Below are 18,369 nucleotides of genomic sequence, written 5' to 3' on the forward strand. Positions count from 1 at the left end.
CAAGGCACATGAAGAGGCAAATAAAAAGGGGACTGGCAGATACTGTAAGGAACCCAAGTGTCAGGTATGAAGATTATATACCTGCATTAAATATGCAAAAGGAACGTTAGCTGGCCTACTAACAAGCACCTGTGTTCTTCTGAAAGCCAAAGCAGAAGATTAAGGGACCCTTCCCTGAAGCATTCCACAGACGTTCCACAAGCTATTGCTGGAAGGGGAAATCAACAATCCATTCCCATTGTGTTTGTCCCAAAGCACTTTGTGGTTACTCAGAATTTAAGTGTACAAAGCCAAATAAAGAAGCAACACTTTTAAACCTACATTAAATGAAACAGAATTCCTGATTGTAAAATTAAATCCATTTGCAGATCTACTTCAACGGCCAGATTGTCAATCCAGGCTTTGAGAAAGATGGCTTCCTTATCTCCCAGCTGGGTGTCAATATGATGGTACAGATACCAGAGATAGAAGCTACAGTCACTTTCAGTGGTTTAATCTTCTCCATAAAACTTCCATATAGCAAATTTGGCAACAATACTGAAGGACAGTGTGGTAAGAATAATGCTTCCCATCAAAACTCAAATTGCTTTATAATTCCTTTTGTTCATACTTTAGAACCAAATTGTTATTATCCTTACATGATGAGGAGGGCCAATACTAGCAGCAAAAAGGGGAAGCTATCGAACAATTCATGGCTGGTGATTCTTTGAGTGAAGATGTCACATGTCTGTCTCCTTGGAGATGAGGCCACCACAGAGTTCCAAGTTCATCCTCCACTTCTGCAGAGGCCTCAGAATGGGGAAAGAATGATCTGCCACCTCCTGTCGGAACTCTCCCTTCAATCTCATGTCCTTCTCTTTGAGTTAGCTTCATGGAAAGAATAGCTGTGTACTGCTCTTTGGGCTGGAGGAGTTTAAATAACTCTTCAAAGTCCTTGCAAGTAACTCCTCTGGTTTATGTGGAACCAGACAATCCCATGTGTGGCTTCCCTATGTCTGGGAAAGGCTTAGAAATGGTGTGTACCCCTTTGTGGGAAAATTTGCTCTAGCCTTTTCCTGCTCTGACTTGTCAGGTAGCTGTTAGGTTTGCAGGGCCATAGCTTTAGCTTCTGGTCTAACATGGCCTGAAGTTATGGTGTTGCCAGCTCATGACCTTGCCACCTGATATTTCTTCAATTAGCTCTAAACACAATTGTCTGGTGCTCACTGACTGCATCTGTCCATTGAAACTGAGTGTTTACCTCTGTAAATTTAATCATGGATGTAATGCTTCCCACTTCGTATTCTGATTCCATTTTGTTTCCCCAGGTACATGCACAAATGACAAAAAAGATGAATGCCGCTTACCCAATGGTCAGATTACTACTTGTCCCCACATGGCTCCTTATTGGAATGTTCCTGATGACAAGAAACAGTATTGCCTTGGACCACCACCAACACCTGCAATTACACCAACTCCACCGACAACTTGTAAACCTAGCCCTCTTTGCGAGATAATTTATAGCGAGTAAGTTGGCAAATTGACTTATTTTTTCTTGCTTAGACAATATAATAACAAGGGTATCATATAGAAGAGGAAAATATTCTGCATTTTTAGCTGAAAGTTTAAATGAAGTGTGGTTTAATAGAGGTAGATTGTTTACGCACTGGAGGTTTCATGCCGGGCTGCAGGCTGGAGTTTTAGTCGTAGCAGGTTGCCCCACCTCTTCCTGCACCCACATGGGGGAGCATTTGGCCCGGTGTGCCTCATCCACCCCCAATTTGTGCTCCTGCACAGGAGCTGAGGCAGTGAAGTTCCCAGTGCGTAAACGGTCATATGGGGGAAAGAACATCTGTTTGAAAGCACATTTTTTACATGCAACATTTCTGCTATTTCCACAGTATCTTCTCTAAGTGCCATGATGTGATACCTTCACAACCTTTCTACCAAGGGTGTAACTTTGACGCTTGCTATATGAGCAATACTACAATGCAGTGTTCTAGCCTGGAGATATATGCTTCTCTTTGTGCCTCTAAAGGCATTTGTATTGACTGGAGATCAAAAACCCATGGTGCCTGCCGTAAGTACTCATTCAACCTGTACCGTGGCTTCGCCACATACCTTTTTTTTTTTTTAACCATCAAGTTGCAGCTGACTTATGGCAACCTCATAGGGTTTTCAAGGCAAGAGTCAATTATTTGCTATTGCCAGCCTCTGTGTTGCAACCTGAGTATTCTTCAGTGGTCTCCCATCCAAAGAAGAAGGTTGGTTCTTCTTTCTCTAGTGATCAAGGCTAATCCTGCTTAGCTTCCACGATCTGATAAGATCATGCCAGCCTGGGGTATCCAGGCCAGGGACATATATACAGTAATGGAAATCTTAATAATAAAATAAGCTATTTAACATCAATTTCATGCTAAAAACAAACTAACCAACATGTGTTTGTAGATAACAATTTAACAAAACATGGTAGTATTAGACAGGAGAGCTTCCATTATAACCTGTTTCTATGTTTGGCAAACCAAATATATATATATATATATATATATAATTTATATATATATATAAACAATAAGATAAGAAAAATAAAAATGTTGGACTCTTAAAACTTTCAGACAATATGTATTTCTTCAGTATATCAGGAGCATAAAACTGGCTATGGAGGCAATTGAGTCTTTTGAAGAAAAAAGAATGAAATGATTGCTTAAGTAAGATGGGAGGAAGTTTAATTACAGAGAGATTTGATGAATTATTTGCACCTGTATTCACTGTGGAAAATGTGGGTCACATGCTCATGCCAGAGCTCCTGTTCTAGGGAAAGATGTCTTGAAAATTTAATCAAATTGATGTGATCAGAGATGAAATTCTAGAACTACCAGGAAAACTGAAAACTAATAAGCCTTCAAGGTTTAGATAGCATAAACTCAAAGGTTTTAAAGGATTTCAAATGCTGAATGACTGGAAAGTAGCAAATGGGGGGCGGGGCAGAGGAAATCCAGGGAATTACAGGACAATTAGTCTACCATCTGTTCCAGGTAAATCAATAAATATTGTTGTTAAAGACAGAATTATTAGGAACCTCAAAGAATTCAGGGAACATTAACATGACTCCTGCAAAGGAAAGTCTTGGCTCTGTGACCTTGTGAAGTTCTTTGAACATGTTAACAAGTCACCTGTTAAATGTCATAAACATGGACCTTCAAAAGGCTTTTTGATGAGGTAATTCACCAAGACTCCTGAGTGAGTTTTGCAGTTATGGACTAAGAGGACAGGCCCTCTTATAGATTAAAATTGATTAAATGACAAGAAGAAATGAGTAAAAATAAAATAGACCGGTTCTCCCAAGAAGGAAAGTGAGCAAAGGGGTTCCTCAAGGATCAGTCTTGGGATTATGCTATTTAATTTGCTCATAAATGATTTGGAATTGGAAGTGAACAGTGTAGTAGCCCAGTTTACTGATAATATCAAAGATGATTGTGCAGAGGATCTCTCTAAACTGGGAGAGTGAGCAACCATGTGACAAATGCAGTTCATTCTGCATTGCTAGTAAGTATAAGGGTTTTAATTATAAATGTATGCTAATAGGATCTGAACTGGCTAGGACTGAGATTGAAAGAGATCTTGAAGTTTTAGTGGGAAAAAATTGAAATACCAATTCAGTATACAACAGTTGCGAGCGAACTCCATGCTGGGTATTATTAGGAAAGAAAAGGAACTGAATCTAAAATGATCAGTACTGTAATATCTTTTTAGAGAGCTATGGTTAGAGATGGGCATGAACCACATTTCAGCAGTATGGTTTGGTTCACGGTTGAACCACAAACCGAACCATTACCCGCTATGCTAATTCACAAACCAAACCAGTTTGTATTGGTTTGTGAACCATTTAAAGTTTAAACCCCTGCTTTCTGCTCCTTCTGAAAAGCCATGGGGAGCAGAAAGCAAGGGGCCATTTATAATAAACAGCTGAGTGGCGAAAGGCTCCAAAAACAGCAGTGAACAGAAAACAGGGGATGAAATGGCTCTGAACCAAACAACTGAGTGGCAGGGAGCCACTCAGTACAGCAGGAAGAGGAGGGAATGGGAACTGCTCATGCTAAAGCTCACTATAAATATAATATGTTGGGGAAATACATCTTTATGCTTACCTTTATCTATTTCACTTATAATTTACAGCATTCACCTGTCCTAAAGGGAAAGTATATGAACCATGTGGACCTCTCAACCCTCCAACCTGTGACACAAAGTAAGGAAGATTATAAAAGCTGTTGAATTAATCTTCATCTTCCCTATCATCATCATTATTAATAATAATAATCTGATGGACATAACCATTGTAATGTGATGGATATGCACTGGGGAGGCTTTGGTTCCAATTTCTACTCAGCTATCAAGCCTATTTGGTGACCTTGGGCCAATTATACCCTTTCAGTTGAATTACATCACACAACTATTTTGTGATCACTGGGTGTGAAGTGTGTCCTGTACTGCTTGAAAGAAGGCTGAGCTAGAAATAAGGAAGGAAGAAGTATCTAATAATATTATTAAGATGGCCCCTGCATTAAAAGTTATTAGATTGCTGGAATTGTTCTCATCTTTGTTAATTACTCACACTTTTTGAAACACTCTTGTTCCCTCTCCCTTTATGCATTTTTATAACAATGGAGGGAACTGAAACAGAGACGGGTTATTCATGTTACAAGGATGTAGAACTATTCTAATGTATACTTCTTTTCTTTAGAGCTATTCAGCATAGTGGCGATGGCATAGCTGAAGGCTGCTTCTGCCCTACAGGAACCAAGCTCTTTAATTCCTACAGCAATGTCTGCGTCCGCGAATGCTGTAAGTATTCTCATACGAGGTAGAAGTGGCTATAACCACTCAGCAGTATTGCATGGTTTGAAAGACTCTTGTATAGTCAGCAATTTATAGTGCAGTTCTAGACAGGGTTGCATCCTTCTAATTGCCTTGAATGTATGGGAATACATGAAGCTATTTTACACTGAATCAGACCATTGGTCTTTTAAGGGCAGTGTTGTCTATTCTGACTGGTAATGGCTCTCCAGGATTGTAGTTCCATATTGCCATGAACATGAGTGAACTTGGAAGAGGGCAACTTTGCTTAGGATGCTAGCAACTGAGGGCTGTCCTGGTCATCTAGGTTGCCGCCATTTGCAGATACACCTTTGGAAGCCAAAGGAGAAAGGATTTCTAACAACACTCAAAGTTTATCTTAGACTGCAGTTCTTCCCCAAAGGAAGGGTAAAATGGATTTGCACATCAGTTGCTATCCTACTAAGCAGGTCAATAAACTTAGCTGCTTCACAGCTCTCTGCTCTCATAAAAGAAAGCACTAAGGAATGCAGTGAAGTTTTCAAGAAGGATATTTTTGCACTTTTATACAAATGGCACGCAGGAGGTGTCCAAACATATAGTTTGTTCTTGCAGAGAGGATTCTATCCAAAGAGCAGGCATTTCATCCTAGGAGTGCTCTCATCTAGTGACCCGTGCTGTAGTGCTGCATGGATATGGCAGCCTTTCCCAAATGTCCAGAGGTCATTCAAGACAGATAAACCTCTATTATTATGAAAACATGAAACCTTCAAAACTAAGTTCCATGGTTATAAAGCTTCCTTTTATAGCTCACTTCCTAATGCTTCCAGCTTCTGTCGATATACTCATCAGGAAACAATAACAATGTCAGATTTCATACTGCTTCCATAGGCCTGCTTTTTAAGTTAGTTGTGTTAGTTCCACAATTCTTTCATGGCAATTAAACAAAATGTGAATCCTTTTATTTATTTCAGCTTGTGTGGGACCAGATGGGATGCCCAAAGAAGTAAGTATCAATATGATTATATTTAAGAAATGTAGATGAATAAACTCAAAGCATGTTTGGAGCTTCATTAAAATTGATTTTCAATAAGTCTTTTGCAACATGGAGAGGATTTTGTAACTGTCATTTGCCATTCTTAAAGAATCCATCTACAGAGGCTTAGATTTGAAAGACAAGAGGCCACAGGATACAAACTTGTTTCACAGTTAATTGCATGGCAAATTTATTTTTCAAGAATGTCAAAAATAACTGGAGGAATTTAATATATTCTGTCTAATCTGTAGATATCTAATTTTGCAGATCAGACTTCACTGATTAAAATCCTAAAATCTAAAACAAAAAATACATCAGGGAAGCTTAAATCTCCGCCCCCCCCCCAAATAACGTTGTTTGCTCACATATGGACTTAACATCTGTGTCTTTGAGGAGTCTAGGAGATCTGCTTGGCCTACCCATATTGTTATTCAGGGAGCCACTCTAGTCCTGGCTGTGGTGTGCTGGAGCCACTTCAAACTGGGCTGTAGTGAAAAGCTGGGAGCCACTCTGGCACCAGCCATGTTAACTGCAGAGTTCAGGGAGATGATCTGGGTCAAGCTATGGTAGAAGTGGAATCCAAGGAGCTGCTCCAGGTCTGGGTGCAGTGGTTGAGGTGTCCAGGAGTTGGATCCTGAAGTGGTTCTTGGCTACCACAGACACCATCTGAAAGTGAAGAGGCCTGGAGCAGCATCCCAAGGATCCACACAGCTACAAACTTTATATTTCTGATTGTCGTGGTTTTCAAAATTTTAACTATATCACAAAATTTTAGCCATATCATCCGAAATTTTAGCCTTATCACCAAAGGGTAAATTTTTATTTGAGAAAAGTACTTTGTTGTGATCCTAGAACACCTGTCTTGCAACCAAGTTGAGGGACTGACCAGTGAAGAAGTACTTAACCTGGGGGATAATGAGTGAAGGACAAATCCGAACCGGATGTATTTTGCTAGAGATATAAGGCCATCCAGGAGAGCCTGCACTGATGCAGTTGTAAGGGCTGCTGCCATTGTGCCACTAGCAATCACCATCAGCAGCAGAGCCACTGTCATATTGTTATACAGCTAGCAGAAGAGATGGAATGACATTGGCATGACAATGGTAAAAGGCACCTAGAGGTATTATAGAGCCATTTATACTGTTTCAGAACTACACTGTAGGTAATCTACCTGTCTACTGCTGCAACTTACACAGAACAGTACAAGGTGCATCATCATCATGTATGATGGTCTTTAAAATTTAACCATGTCTTGGACAATTTTTACCTGGTAAACATGAACATAGTCAGCATGTGGTGGGCCTCATGAATAGGAGGCTTTGCTAGGTATGTCTTAAGAGAGAGGACCAGGAAATATGGGCGACTTGACCTTCCAAACCAAGTGTCATGCCCTGCAGATAAGCGTGTGAGCTGTTCCCTTGTTTGGTGATCATGCTTCTCAACATGGGACCTAGGTGAGAGTGGGATTCATCAAGCCCCCTGTTCTGAAGATTACCAAAGAGGCACACAAAAAAGAAAGTGCAAGCTAATCATGTTTGTTTCACTTTTTCCCTACAGCCCGGAACAGCTTGGAACAGCAACTGCCAGGAGTGCATTTGTGAGGAATATTCTCTGACTGTACAGTGTAAACCAAAGATATGCACAGCACCTTCCCCAGTGGTGTGTGTTGATGCAGGCTATGTGCCGGTCTCAGTAACAACACAAGAAGATCCATGCTGTCCCCATAAAAAATGCAGTAAGTACAATCCCGGATTTCAGATACTTGAAGCAAAAGATGCACTGTCAATTGTTTTCAGTAAAACTTTTCAAAATAGGAACATTTTTCTTACTGAGAAATGCCAGATAATTACATCATAGTAAATGCTCCAAAGCTGTAGAGTACATTGTTTAGTGGTTAATCTGTCCACATGGCCATAGTGCTACTGGTTATGGCTTCAGCAGTGATTTCTCCCTTTCTCTAAAAGATATCAATCTCGGACAAATGTTTCATTTGTTATACATTAATGCTGGGAAATTCCCTTCAGATTCTTTTAATGTGAGAATGTTCTGGATTGAACGTTTCCTCTCCCTCCTTTTTGCTTCACTTTATATAGTATGCAATACTACTTATTGCCCCACATCCATCGAGAGATGTCCACTAGGATATGAATTAAAACAAGAAAAACTGCCAGGAGACTGCTGCATGAAAACCACTTGTGGTAAGTATGAAACTATAGGTGAAAACCCATGGAATTACTCAGAATGGTGTTAATCTTTTGACATATGCACAGCAATTATATCTCACGGATATGGTCCCCTCAGGTGGCTTAGCAGGAGGAAAGTTCCTTGACTTTCTGCTCAACATGGCCCATTATGCATGGCCGCCGAAACGGCGATTTCGGGTCACATGGAAAACACGGAGGGGGAAGACGCGAAGCACACCGGTTATGCACGGGAGGGGGTGTGACGGCGGCAAAACCCAGAGTAACCGATTATGCACGCGGCAATCCCGGCGCCGCTTCTGGTTGCGCCCCGGTCACCTGGAAGCTGCGCTTTCTTCCGCGTTTCACTGACGCGGCTTTTTCTGCGGCATGCACCGAATCTGCGGCCAGTTGCAGCCGGCTCCGTGCGTTATCAGTGATTTTAGTCGCCGCCATTCCACCCCGAATGTGCGTTATTCCCCCCATGCATAATGGGTCCATGACAGGACACATGGCTTCTTTGGGAGTAGATCTGCTCTTGAAGAAGCTGCCTGGCTTGTCATGCAGTTTCTGGGCACCACAAATAGTTCTCCTTGTAAGGAAGTCATATAGAATCCCCTGGAGGTGGCCATGTGTCTGCATCTTCCTTTTCAGTAGCTATTTGGGAAACAATCCTAAACAGCTCTATTTGGGAATAAGCTTGATGATATTATTAGTGGGGCTTACTCCCAGGGAAGTATCTTTAGGATTGTAGGATTAGCCTCTTCAACTGTATGATAGTCATTGTTTCTTCATGTAAGGACACTAGATTTGCATTCAACAAACACAGACTCCAAAAGTTATATATAGCAAGAGTTATATATAGCAGAATTTCAGACGGAGTGGTAAGATCTCCTTTATGTGACATTTGCTAGAAGATTCAAACTCAAGAAACTCAAGCCCTTAATGCTTACTATTATGGTCCTAGCAGTGTTGTTTGCAGGATAGATTCATAGCCATAAATCCACTTGATTCAAATCCAGGACCAGTAGCACCTTAGAAACCAACAGGATTTTTGAGGTAATAAGTTTTTGAGAATTAAAATTCCATTGCTTAGATATCTTGTTAGTCTCATGAGTCTCTAAAGTGCTACTGGATTTGGATATAGCTGCTCTATGGCAGCCCAGCACGGCTGTCCTCTGAAGCTAACTATAATTGTTACTGCATGCATGTTTAAAAAAAAATGACTGGCAATTTGTATTATTACTTCATCGCTGTACACCTCCTTATTCTATTCTGATGTGCATAGTAATATGTCTTTTTGCCTCACAGTGAAACTGCCAGGATGTGTGGACAGTAATGTATTCTATCAAGTGAGTACCTTTCATAATGTCATGGCATAATGAGTGGCAAAAGCACTAATCAACAGATCAATGTGACTAACCATTGAATGGGTCAATTTAAACACAGATTTAACATCAAAATAAAATGGTGTTTATATTGTTTTGCTTCTAAATAAAGAGTTTGGGGAAACAAATATTTGGCTAAAATTGTACAACACATCCCCATCCTCCCCACAAATTATGATAGTTGGCTTAGAAGGATGGCTTAGAAGGATGTAATTGTGTTCAGGGTTGCACTATCACTGCATCTCTTTTGGGTGCCTTTGAAATTCTTTGGCTACTCTGCTTGAGGAGGAACCTCCAAATCTGACTTTGTAAAATTTCATAAAATTCCTCAGACATTGTAACCAAGAAGGATGCCTAAAACCCATTTTGTATTATACTTTCAACCTGATTTTGGAAACAATTCTGATTTTAATCTCAGATATCTTATCATTGAAGCCCCCAATGATGAAATAAATGTAGTTATATAAATAGTAAGTATAACTACATTTATTTAATAATGAGTTATAATGATTTGTTACTGTTTCTGTCCTTCAGCCTGGAGCAGTTGTCCCAAGGGGTCCCTGTGAACTATGCAAGTGCTCTCTTGAAGAAGGAATACATGGTGAATTATACACAGTGGAATGTATATCAAAAGCATGCAACACAAGTTGTACAGATGTGAGTTCATGCTGATTTTAATGACCCCCCTGATGTCTGCCTTTCTTTTTTTCTTTCTTCCTTCTTTCTGTCCGTCCATCCATCTTTCCATCCACCTACCAACTTATCATCTCAAAAATGTAAAAAACATCCTTGATTTTATGCATTTCCATGTCTATCCTTCCTAATGCAGGGATACACTTACAAGGAAAAGGCTGGACAATGCTGTGGTGAATGCACCCCAGTGGCTTGTATTTTGGAAGAAGGATCTACCAAAGTCATTATCCAGGTAACTCATATCTGATGTTTTCTAAATGCTCTGACATTGTCCTCGTTGTTGATTTAAGAGTGTAAGCTCCTGGGGACAAGGGACTATTTTTATTTGAAATACTGACGCGCCCAGCACACTTGTGGTGCTGAAGAAGACATAAACATATAGAACTGCTGTATCTTTAGTCCATCTAACTCAGTATTGTCTATCTTGGCAACAGTTGTCCACAGTTGCAGGTGAAGATCTTTCTCAGATCTGCTATTTCAGGTTCTTTTACTATAGATACCGGGGACTGAACCTGAGACTTTCAGTATGACCAGTGTGTACTCTTACATTAAGCTAATATCCACTCCTTTCCAGATATGAAGGTTGAAAACATGATGCAGGTGTCATGTTTTCAAGTTTTGCCTTCTGACATGCTAATATGGAAACCCCCACTCTTATGCAAAGTTGTGATTTAGAGCAGAATTCTTTTAAGATATAGTTGAGCGTGAGTTTGACTCCTTAACTGGAGAAGGATGAGCCAAAAAAGGTAAACAGAAGGACCTCCATTTTCAACAAAGCATTGTTAGCTTTGTCCTTCCGCTGTATAATATGCACACTGATTAAAACTGATGGTGAAAACAAAGGAGATCCATATTTTATTACAGTGGGATAATTATAATTTGGACATGATGAGTGGGACAAGAAAGTACATTGCAGCAGTCAAAAGAATGCAGACAAAATGTTTAATAAAAGAGACACAGCAAATGGAATAACTCTATTGCTATTTCTGCAAAAGTTTTCCACAAAGGTTTCTATAGAACCATAGAGTTGGAAGGTACCCACAGGGTCATCTAGTCCAACCTCCTGCAGAATGCAGGAAATTCACAACTACCTGCCTGCCCACAGTGACTCCAATCCCATGCCCAGATGAGTCCCCTCCCAAAAAGAAATCCAGACTCTCTAGCTAGTCTGATCTAGAAGTAATTTGCCTCCCGATCCCAAAGTGGGGTTAAATAAAAAGAACCACTTTTTTGTCATTATGATACTGTGTCAGAGATTTAATCAAAAGCCTTAAAATTATTTAAAATAGTATGTCAGTTTCTACCAATATAGTTAAAACTGAAAATGTTTTTAGCCTGGAAAGAGTTGGCACCGTCCTGGAAACAACTGTACCTCCTATGAATGTGAAGTAATTGATGACAAGTTTGTTCCCATCACTGTCAAGAGAACCTGTCCTGCCTTACATCCTACCTGTGCACCTGTAAGTTTGACTTAACTCTTTGTCTAGCTTGATATAGTTGTATAGTTATTGCTAAGGCACAAACTTCATAGATGGCATGTTATGTATTTTATATGCAGTAGTCTTTGAGTCTAAGAGCCCAACTACTCTTTATCTTCTTTATATCATAGGGTTGCCAGGTCCCCCCAGTCACTGGCTGGGAATGGGAGTGGGCATGGGTTGCCAAATCTTGGTTGGGAACCTCCTGGAGATTTGGGGATGAAGTCTGGGGAGGAAAGGGACCATAGTAGGATACAATGCCATAGACCCCACCTTCCAATGTACCCATTTTCTTCAGGGGAACTAATCTCTGTAGTTTGGAGAAAAGCTGTAATTCCAGGGAATCCTTAGCTCCCTGTCCCTTTATAAAGTCCTCACTTTCTGTTCTGAAATCTCCAGTCCATACTTCACTGCACTATCTCTCTGTGGCATTTTATCCATTCTCAACAGAATGATCCTAACCTTGTTAATCTCTGACTAGAAATTATATTTCTCACTTGTGTAAAGAAAATGTTTTCGCCAAAGAAAGTGATTGATTCAGTAACTGTAAATCAATTCTCAAATCATTTTTAATTATTTAAGGAGGATATGCAATTGTCTGACGATGGCTGCTGCAAAGTGTGTATTCATCCGAGTAAGTAATGCTAAATATATTGTTAATTTCATTCACCCAAACACAGAGTTATTTGTACAGTCATTGGATGGGTGAATTGTTTTGCCATTAGTGGCTGTTTTTCAGGTTCTCTTTTATTTGCCATTATCACCTTTGTGGTATTTACTTAGTTTTTTTATTATAATTAGAATGCATTGTTTTAGTATTAAGCGACACAGTGGAAGGGTAGGATTCCCTCCCCAAATTAAAATAAAAACATGAGCTACACCACCTTTGAGTATAACATTAGCTGATAAAATATCTGAGCAGGAAGGAAGCACTGTGATATTGTGCAGCATAAGTGCATGGGCTGAAGCAAATGCTGTGAAAAGAGATCTCAGTATGCATACAAACAGGTCTCCCGCAATCCTCACATGTTCTTGAACATGCTGCCTTTCACCGATACCATTAATGTAGATGTTCTCAGGAGCACAGTGTCTGAACTTTATATTGATAGGCACAGAAAACAGACATGAGCTTGCTCCTACAACTCACTCTACACAGGTCTGCCCTTGACTTTGATCCGGAAATTGCAACTAGTCCAGAACACAGCTGCCAGGGTCCTCACAGCAGTACCTCAGAGGTCCCACATTCAGCCCATCCTCCAGTAGCTGCGCTGGCTTCCAGATGAATTCCAAATCAGACTTAAGGTTTTGGTTATCATCTTTAAGGTGATACATGATCTGGGCCCAGTGTACCTGAGGGAACACCTCTCAGCTTACACCCCCCAAAAGAGCCTTGCGATCTGGCACTTCCAACTTTCCAGCGATCCCTGGCCCCAGGAAAGCTCGCTTGACCTCAACCAGAGCTTTCTCCATCCTGGCCCCCAGCTGGTAGAACTAGCTCCCAGAGGAGATCAGGGCCCTGACAAAACTTGAACAATTCCACAGGGCCTGCAAAATGGAGCTCCTCCACCAGGCATTTGGTTGAGGTCAACCTGTACTACCACTTCCTAAGGGCCCTCTTCCTGAGCCTCCCTCCCATGCCACTCACAACAATTCTGCCCAACTCACTGGGCTATCAGTATGAGTTAATTTAATGTTTTCCATATTTTTCTACTGTTCTGTTGTTTGTTATTTTCACTTTATTATTGCTAATCTAAGTTATTTGTATTGTTTCTGTTTCATGTGAACCGCCCTGAGCCTTCGGGGAGGGCGGTAAATAAAAATAAGTAAGTAAGTAAGTAAGTGAGGGTTACATGGATATGAACTAAAAAGATGGACCAATCAGTCCCCTTCACTTGCCACATTAGCATGCACATGTGCCATTTTACCAGTCTCAGCTCCTCCTCAGGAAACCATTGTGACTACATAAGCACACTGTTGTTTTTTTACCCTCTCAGGACATAATTGTTTACCTCACACCACTCCGAAAATAATTAGACACAACGGCTGTGTGGCTTCTTCACCTATTCCGCTAACATACTGCGAAGGCAACTGCAGTACTTCTTCCATGTAAGTAGGGGACTGCTCACTGCCCTTGTGAACTATCTTATGTCCTTTTTCTTTCTAACGGTCACCTTAAAACAAATAGTTCAGGAACAACTTTTGAATTCCATATTAGCATGATCCATGTTGGGGAAGTTCAATGGTTCATTTTAGATTCAATAGATATCCAGTACCACTCAAATCAAACAGTCCAATGACACTATCATAAATTTTCAAGAATCAGAACTTGTTTAATTAAGTGCATAATCTGCCTTTCTCACTGAGCCACAAGGCTATAAACAACAAAAATGTTACAAAACAAGGAAGATGCATGAAAAGCCCATCCAAGTAGAAAGCTACAGAAGGATAGGAAAACTAATTAACATCTGTAAGACTTTGCAAGTATTATGGTGATTGAGAAAAGCCGATCCTTGTTAAGGGAGGAGGGAATAAATGACTAGGGAATCTTTTTGCATCTCTATGGTTGTATGCTATTTCCAGAAGAAATATAAACAATTTAAATTCCTTCTTTATTCAAGATCTGATACTAGAACATTTGTGTTCATAGAACATGGAGTTTCAAGGTACTCCAAGAAGCATTCTAGTTTGACTCTGTGCTCTAAAACAACATTGGCTGAATCTAAATCATACTTTGTCCCTTCAAGAACCTTTGTCTCATTTTCTATAATTTAAACTCATAAAACAGATTTCATAGTCAAGCATTCTATCAGTGTATAGGATTCCATTAGCCATGGAGAACAGGAGGTGTCATGAGGGCCTCCTCTAAAGATGTCAGCAGGCACTGCCCATACATGCTCAAAAGCATCCTCAAAATTATAAAGGTTAGAAACTTCCTCTAAAATAAAATGAATGCTGATAATCTTAGAGAGCCCAGTACCACAGCATTCTTATGTGCTCATCTGGAACTGTAGCATACAGACAGTCCTGACTGTTGTAGAGACTGAAACGGACATTTCATGACATTTAACAATGCATGTGTCTTGATTATGCCGCAGTTATGCTAAGCCTCTCTTGGTTTTCTCTTTGTAACTATTCAGATATTCTGCAGAGAGTAATTCAATGCAACATACATGCAAATGCTGTCAAGAAGTCAAGACCAGCAAGCAGCATGTAGACCTGAGATGCCCTGATGGCTCCATTGTGGATTACACTTACATCCAAGTGGAGGAGTGTGATTGTCTGAGCAACCAGTGTGTTCCCCAGCCCAACCCTACACAATCACAGCAGCAACAACAGGAAGAGCAGCAGCAACAACAACAGGAAGAGCAGCAACAGGAAGGACAGATTCAGAAATAAAACAACGGACCAAGAAAAAGGATTAACAAAAGATTGATGTTCATTTCCCTTGTTTTAAACAGAAAAGAATTCAAAGAAGCATCCTGAACATACTGATTTTCCCCCTAATAACAAATCCACTTTCAGCTGGCTCCATTTGCACAAAATGTCTTTTCTTTTGTGACAAGCATTGAGAAATTCTTGGAGTTACTAAGCTTCAGTGATGTAGAATTATGCATCCATAGATAAATTGGGGGGGGGGGGCGAATTAGGGTGGTAGTTGGTGAAATAGGATGTGGGCTTCATTATTCTCTGCAACGAATATAAGCACAAGAATTTTGATCACTAATTGACATGGGTCCACTCATTTTGGAGCTGAAGATCTTGTAGTACAGTATCAATTCCATTCCAAATTCACTTGGAAACAATGCCTATTCCAGCCCAGCACTACTACTCAATGTAATCCTCACCTTTATAATCTGTTCTCCCTATCCTTCATGTTCTTTCCAAATTCCTTCTACAGACTTCAGTCTTTCAAAATATGGAGGGAGGGGATTTAGCTATAATACTTGGAGATTTTGTCTGAATTTTTCTTTCGCAAAAGAAAAAAAAACCCTCGACATGTGCTGCTGCTGAAGAAGAATCTTTGTTTACATGACATCATCAGTGTAGTTATATTTGGACTGCTGAATTTTTTTGGTAACTGTTTACAAAATTAACATAGATATATACATTTGCCAAAGAGTCAAACGTTTGTAAGCCAAAGTAATAACTAACATTAATATAATTCTTTTCTTAAAAGATGGATTATTTTTGAATATTGTACCATTACTATTTATTTGTCCTGGAAAAATAGATTTCTTGGGCTATTTTCTTTTGAATTAGTCTATATTTCTAGCATCAGCTGATGCATGGTTGAGGGTTATCTTCATCTTTCTGTTTTTATTTGATTCTTATGAAGAAAGGTTACGATAATTAATAAAATTTTAGCATTTTGCAATAGTTGTGCTTTATGATTTGTTCTTTTTTGTGAATGACTTCTTGAAAAGCTGCTTTCTTTGGAAATGTGCACTGTTCAAACATTGATACATCCAAATGCTATGCTCTCCTTCTCTGTTAACTTTCCTGTTATGTAGTGTCCCCAAATTGGTAATAATTCCAGAGAAGTAGCTATATTACAGCAAAATTAAGAACAAAACTAGATCAAGGGTTTTTTTCTAGTATAAACTTTTGTGAACTAGATAAAACCCACTTCATCCCCAAAATTCTTGTTCTCAAACTGAGAACCTGATTCCTGAATATCTTAACACAGCCCGCGGCGCCACGGGCGCTGCGGATTAAATAAAACGCTAAGGCCTTGGGAGGCAGGATGTGTCTGGGATGAGGAAGGATGCCAATTGGCCCCTTCCTCTGGACAGACTATTGGAGGGACCAATCGGCAGGCACAAAGCGCCTGCCGATTGGTCCCTCCGATTCCCCGCCGGAGCAACTGCGAGCCGCGAAGCGCCTCTCGCCGTGCTCTGCGCGACTACCGGGGGCTCCCATGCCTAGCGCCCGCTGTATTTTAGGTGCAGCGGGCTTGATTACTAGTGGAGAAATCTTAATTTGAAGTCATCATTCTGATTATTGGGCCATTGCAGAGTGTCACCCAGTATACTGGGGACCAATTTCTCTATTGTGAAGCTGTTTTGTACATTTATGATATTCTGCTATGGCCAGAATTCATTGAAATGCAGAAGAATCTTTTTTCCAGTAAAAATGCTCTTATATTTCAATGCTAAACATGCACATATGCACTGATGTTTTTAACACAGAAACTCAGAACTGATGTATCATTGTTAATCAATGTATACAGATCATTCCTTTGAGTATTTTTAGTATTTCAGTGACTAAGGGTGAAAATGTAAAAAACATGGTGGCTATATTTTGGTGTACAAACACATCCACTCTGATGGAAGGATCCCCCCCAAGCTCTGCTCTGTACAGTACACCTCATTCAACCAGGCCATTGCCATGGTGCAGTCCTGTGGCCCAAGGGCCTTAATGGCAAAATGTGACATCCAATCAGCGTTCCACCTTCTACCAGTTCACCCCAGTGACTTTTGCCTGCTGGGATTTATGGCCTGACCTTTGGATGGTGTTGGGGGTTGGGAAGATGGCAGCCCACCCCTCCATGGCCTGCTTGGCCTTTGGAGGATGTGAGGTTGGATGGAAAGGTAGGGATGGTAAAGACCTATATAGACACTGTTGTATGTGGGTGGGGGTAGGAGGGCTAGTGCCCCTCCAAAGCAGCTGTTTTCTTCAGGAGAACGGATTCCTTCCTTCCTTCCTTCCTTCCTTCCTTCCTTCCTTCCTTCCTTCCTTCCTTCCTTCCCCTCTATTTCTTTGTCTCTTTCTTTGTCTTTTTCTTTCTCTGTCTCTTTCTCTCTCTTTCATCCTGTCTTTTTCTTTCATCTTCCTGAAGTTTTCCAGGCCCCCACCTGGAAGTTGGCAACTTAGCTGGCTACATATAAAGGAGGAGTCAGGAACCAAACCCAGCTCTTGAGATTAGAGTCTGCTACTTTTTAACCACTTCACCACACTGGATCTCAAGATTGAGTGGGGAGCAGGGGGAGGAGAGCCAGAATCCAGGACTGTCACAGTGCAGATACATGTGCTAGCGCTCCTTGCATTCCTGGGTGCAACGGGCCTTGCTCCTAGTAATGTGATAAAACACTGCTACTTTTTATTACTTTAATTTCCTTTTCTGTCTCGTATACATTTGAAGCACCTTTCCATAACAGAAAACAAACTATACATTCAAACCATCATAAGAGAAGCAAGCTACAGCAAGTAAGATCCATTAAATAAAAACATAGCATTCCACCCAAACTAGCTGCCTGGGTGAACAAATAGGACTTGGATTTGTGTCCTAAAAATTAAGGGGTTATTCTACATTCTTATCCTGACCTGAAAAGCACAAACTAGCTGTCATGACCCCAAGAACTGCAGTCCACAGTTCTCTTCACAACCAACAAACAGGGGTCCTAGGCCTGGGGATAAAACTCAAGTTAGTCTTTACTGAAGAAAAGAGATCATATGCAGCAACGAAAAGAGATCATATGCAGGCAAAGTATTGTCATAGACAAGCTTGTCCCAGGAAAACAGAATAATTACACGCTTGTCCCCATGCCCCCAGATCATCATAATTCAAGTGGGAATATCTGTTCCCACAGTTCACCAGTTTGATCAAGAAGAGTGTGAAAGTAGGAGACAGTTCCTCTGGGTTACAACCAGGTGTGAAGGCTACAGTATAGCATTGTTTACAGTCTAGCTGAGAACAGGCTGATAAGGCATTAACACAACAAACACAAACTCTACACTTCAGAGAACCAGAGGATAACCAGGCACATCAGGCAGGGAGGGAC

The 18,369-nt window shown here is 40.5% G+C and overlaps 1 protein-coding gene across 1 annotated transcript in view; it reads left to right on the forward strand.

Annotated features, from left to right (window-relative positions):
* Window positions 1-15,964, forward strand: part of MUC5AC (mucin 5AC, oligomeric mucus/gel-forming) — a 64,550-nt gene extending 48,586 nt beyond the window's left edge. The window contains exons 35-49 of the mRNA XM_077321447.1: window positions 369-552; window positions 1,308-1,506; window positions 1,881-2,059; window positions 4,156-4,225; window positions 4,721-4,821; window positions 5,787-5,818; window positions 7,406-7,583; window positions 7,942-8,046; window positions 9,340-9,380; window positions 9,951-10,073; window positions 10,246-10,341; window positions 11,444-11,569; window positions 12,170-12,221; window positions 13,582-13,693; window positions 14,725-15,964. Coding sequence (XP_077177562.1) covers window positions 369-552; window positions 1,308-1,506; window positions 1,881-2,059; window positions 4,156-4,225; window positions 4,721-4,821; window positions 5,787-5,818; window positions 7,406-7,583; window positions 7,942-8,046; window positions 9,340-9,380; window positions 9,951-10,073; window positions 10,246-10,341; window positions 11,444-11,569; window positions 12,170-12,221; window positions 13,582-13,693; window positions 14,725-14,983 — 1,857 coding nt within the window. The 3' untranslated portion in view covers window positions 14,984-15,964. The remainder of the gene's footprint in view (window positions 1-368; window positions 553-1,307; window positions 1,507-1,880; window positions 2,060-4,155; window positions 4,226-4,720; window positions 4,822-5,786; window positions 5,819-7,405; window positions 7,584-7,941; window positions 8,047-9,339; window positions 9,381-9,950; window positions 10,074-10,245; window positions 10,342-11,443; window positions 11,570-12,169; window positions 12,222-13,581; window positions 13,694-14,724) is intronic.
* The last annotated feature ends 2,405 nt before the right edge of the window (window positions 15,965-18,369 follow it).

Source organism: Paroedura picta, chromosome 2, assembly GCF_049243985.1.
Source record: "Paroedura picta isolate Pp20150507F chromosome 2, Ppicta_v3.0, whole genome shotgun sequence".
Taxonomy (NCBI): Eukaryota; Metazoa; Chordata; class Lepidosauria; order Squamata; family Gekkonidae; genus Paroedura; species Paroedura picta.